The sequence below is a fragment of the Embiotoca jacksoni genome, unplaced genomic scaffold, assembly GCF_022577435.1.
Source record: "Embiotoca jacksoni isolate LCO1_2020_lvr unplaced genomic scaffold, fEmbJac1.0.p SCAF_21, whole genome shotgun sequence".
Classification (NCBI taxonomy): Eukaryota; Metazoa; Chordata; class Actinopteri; family Embiotocidae; genus Embiotoca; species Embiotoca jacksoni.
Genome location: NW_027185352.1, coordinates 10,730,973 through 10,734,355, shown reverse-complemented (window position 1 = coordinate 10,734,355; position 3,383 = coordinate 10,730,973). Strand labels below are relative to the sequence as shown.

Genomic DNA, 3,383 nt, shown 5'->3' with positions numbered 1-3,383 from the left:
CTAACTGGAGAAGCAACACAACGATGCGATTTTATGTCTGATCTGAAGTGTTGTCAAAAGACTTGTAGGATGAAGTCTAGCTTGGCACACCTCCGATTAAAAACCCACAAACGGGCGCATTCTTGAGCATTCCCACGGAGCCGCCTGATGTTAATCGAACCTCAGCGATCATCAGAACAGCAGGAATTCTGCCAGAAGCTGAACTCTCTGCTTAAAGCCTGACACTCTCCCCATCTGCCCGGCAACAGCACAGCACACAAACCGCTGAGCACACCGCCGGTGGTGGTGGCGGTGGCCTTGGCGAGCGTTTTGCCACCCTTGCTTGAGAGAACAACAAAAAAAACAAAAAAACAATGGTGCTGGTTTTTTTTTTCTAGTTTGTCTTCTTTGTAACTTATTCATCCGTCACCTGCGACTACCTAAGCGTGAGTCGGGAGCTCTGAAGTGGTTCCTGGAAATGTCTGAGCACATAAAAAAAAGCACAGAGGACACACAGCATGGTCGGGCTTTTTTTTTTTTTTTTTTTTTTTGTGTAATTCTTGCTCACGGTTCAGATTGTTATCTATTCTCTTCAAGAGGTCAAGAGCCAAAATGTGTCAACTTTGTATAGACTGATCATTTTGACACTCGGCCTTGTGCTTCTCTGTAGAAACGTGCATGACCACTGTTGTGTTCTGTGTCCACATTTTAAATGACATTTTAAATGGCTAGTTTCTTGCCTAATGAGCAGAATTAGAAATGTATTTTTCCTCTTAAAGTCACAGCGTTCTGCATCACAAGGGATTGTATTTTATTTTTTTCTTCTTCCAGACGGTCATATCTTTAAAAAAAAAAAATATTGTACACTTTATAGATTCTCAGGTTTATGGAGATAATATATTGCAAGAGTTTCAAAAGCTTCCTTGCCATTGTCTAGCTCAACTACCTGTAGTGAATAATGCACATTTATCGCCACATTCAGATACTAAAATAACACCTGAATCACTAAACTTTCACTGAATAGACTGTGTATCATCACAATAACTCATGGTGAGTTTGTAGTTGTGTCAGTTGCATTTCAAGTTGATGTATTTTTTTTAATTTTTTTTTTATCTTGTGCCAAATTTGGGTGCCATTTCCTGCGTTTATTGTTTTGCATTCATATCACTTCTGAAGGTTTGCAATACAAAAATGTTGTTTTCTACCTGATAATTGTACAATCACTGAAAATTGTTGTTTCTTGTATCTGGGACGCTATTTTACCAGAAGTGTTAAGCATTGTATGGATGTTACTATGGTATATATGTGTTTTTGTTACTCACATTTCCATATCTGTACGCGACACAGTTAATACTCAATACTGAAATTGTTCAGGGGTATGTGCAATTACAGATCCATAGAGGCATTATACAATAGAGTGACAGATTACAATATCAGAGTTGCTTATTAAAGAATGGTGAACTCCTCCTATTGTTTGTGAGCTTGCGTCTCGACTCGTTCTACGGAAACACTGAAGGTCAAACTGACCACACATTCGCATCATATCGCACACTTCCCCGGGCCAATGTTGTAGCAGGTTGGATGGGGACGTGAGGGTGTGCCCCCTCTGTGATTGGGGTGATGTAAAACCCCCCCTGTGCTTCACCTTCACAGATAATAAGACACTAGTATAATCGGGAAGAAGTGAGTGTATTTCTTTTTGTCAGAAATAAAGTAGAGTTAGAATAAATGCAGAAAACTTGCCACTAATATTCCTGGAGTAGGTTTAAGGACTCCTACAGCTACATGAAAGCAGAGTGACAAAAGGCCAGGAAAAAAAAAATGAAGCTTTGTGTGATATTTCCTGAGTGAAATGAAGCTCACACATGGAGACACTGAGTGACTTTCTGTAGGAGGCATGACTCGCTGATCGTACAGATATTTACCCATGTGTAGATACACGTGCGGAAACACGGCTCAGCTTTTAAATACAGTTATTACATGTACAAAATGAACAGTACATGTGAGTATTTTTTGTAATGCAGTGAAATATTAATGTGGAACAAACTTGTTTTTTACACTGCAGTGCACCGATGCTTGCATTGCCTAAATATCGTGCTGCATTTTGAGGCCAAGCGCTGCTTTGCTGTGGAACTCCCCCGTCCAAATCCGTCCCTGGGAGTCGATGAAGATCCCATCGCCATCCAACCTGGAACACACCAGGTAAGATGGCTAAATTTTGTGCAATTGGGCAGCCAGAATATAAATCAAAAGAAAGAAATTTAAAGTTTAAGGTCTCCCAGAAGGATATCTGCTTGAAAGGTGGATATAAAAGGAATATCGGGAACGTCGGGCTTTCAGATGGTTAATATACAAAACACTGTTTACATATTATACTGCCATAAATGATACAAGTGCTATCATAAGTTTTTGCAGTAAATTAAAGTTGGAATATGTCACATAAAGGTGGACCAAACCACCAGCTGCTTTTGGTGAGGTTGTATTCTGGTAATAAAAGTACGCAGACCTGAACAACTGTACATTACTAAGGCCGCAGCCAACCAACGTCATCGTTTGAAAGAAACGACACAGTAAATGCCGAAAGAAACGAGAAAGCTTCTTTTTTTTTTTTTTACCTGTTCTTGTGGAAGTGACCTTTATACACCGTTCTGTCCGGGAAGGTGTATATTCCTGTGCCGTGGTACATGTTGTCTTTGAATTCTCCTTTATATAGGGCTCCGGAGGGATGCTGCAGGATCCCTCTGCCGTGCATCTGCGAGACGGCCACACAAAAGTCTTCAGCCACAGACGTTAAGAGGACGTAACTGAGAAGTCTGCACGCAAGCGGATACGTACTTTGTCCTCATTCCACTCTCCGCTGTATACGACACCGCTCGCCGAGGTGTGTTTACCGGTACCGCTCCTCACCATCGCTCCACATTCAGACCTGCTGCACTCCCCCTCTGTGGACAAGTTGACGGCAGATGTTTATGCAACTGGTAAAAGGTGTTAAAACTGTACATCCCCGGCCGTCACTCACCATATTTGTCCCCGTTTGGGAAGATGTAGCAGACCTTCACGGGAACTTTCCCTGTCAACAAACAAAGACGCCTTTGCTTCAAACAACCTCTGCTTGTCACACGAATATGCAAAGTTGTGCACACATGAAATGTGAGTGTTTACCATTTCTGTTCAATGAATCTCCTTCTTTCTTGTCTAAAAAGAAAGTGAAAATCATACAAAAAAAAAAATGAGAAAATAGATAGCAAACACAGAAGGACTTGTGTGTGTGTGTGTGTGCTGGATCTCCATAATCACCCCACCAGACATCCTGTGACAGCTTTCCCACTTCTGCCAGATGGTTGTCAGTAGCGACTTCTGCTCTACAAACGATGTGAAAAGTCCAGCAAGTAATTAAAAAGTTG

At 41.4% G+C, this 3,383-nt stretch overlaps 1 protein-coding gene across 1 annotated transcript; it reads right to left on the bottom strand.

Annotated features, from left to right (window-relative positions):
• Nucleotides 1-718: 718 nt before the first annotated feature.
• On the bottom strand, nt 719-3,367 carry morn2 (MORN repeat containing 2). The gene is made up of 6 exons (XM_069156873.1): nt 3,282-3,367; nt 3,142-3,174; nt 2,999-3,049; nt 2,815-2,921; nt 2,595-2,731; nt 719-2,167 (listed from the first exon to the last, which is right to left on the bottom strand). The coding sequence occupies exons 1-6, from the start codon at nt 3,286-3,288 to the stop codon at nt 2,065-2,067; spliced, it is 438 nt and encodes a 145-aa protein (XP_069012974.1). The 5' UTR covers nt 3,289-3,367; the 3' UTR covers nt 719-2,064.
• Nucleotides 3,368-3,383: the final 16 nt, after the last annotated feature.

Excerpts from the sequence above, each read along its gene's own strand:
- morn2 (XM_069156873.1), bottom strand. Across the intron at positions 3,050-3,141 it reads AGATTCATTGAACAGAAATG|GGAAAGTTCCCGTGAAGGTC; the intron begins GTAAACACTCAC and ends GTTTGTTGACAG. Across the intron at positions 2,922-2,998 it reads CCCAAACGGGGACAAATATG|AGGGGGAGTGCAGCAGGTCT; the intron begins GTGAGTGACGGC and ends ACTTGTCCACAG.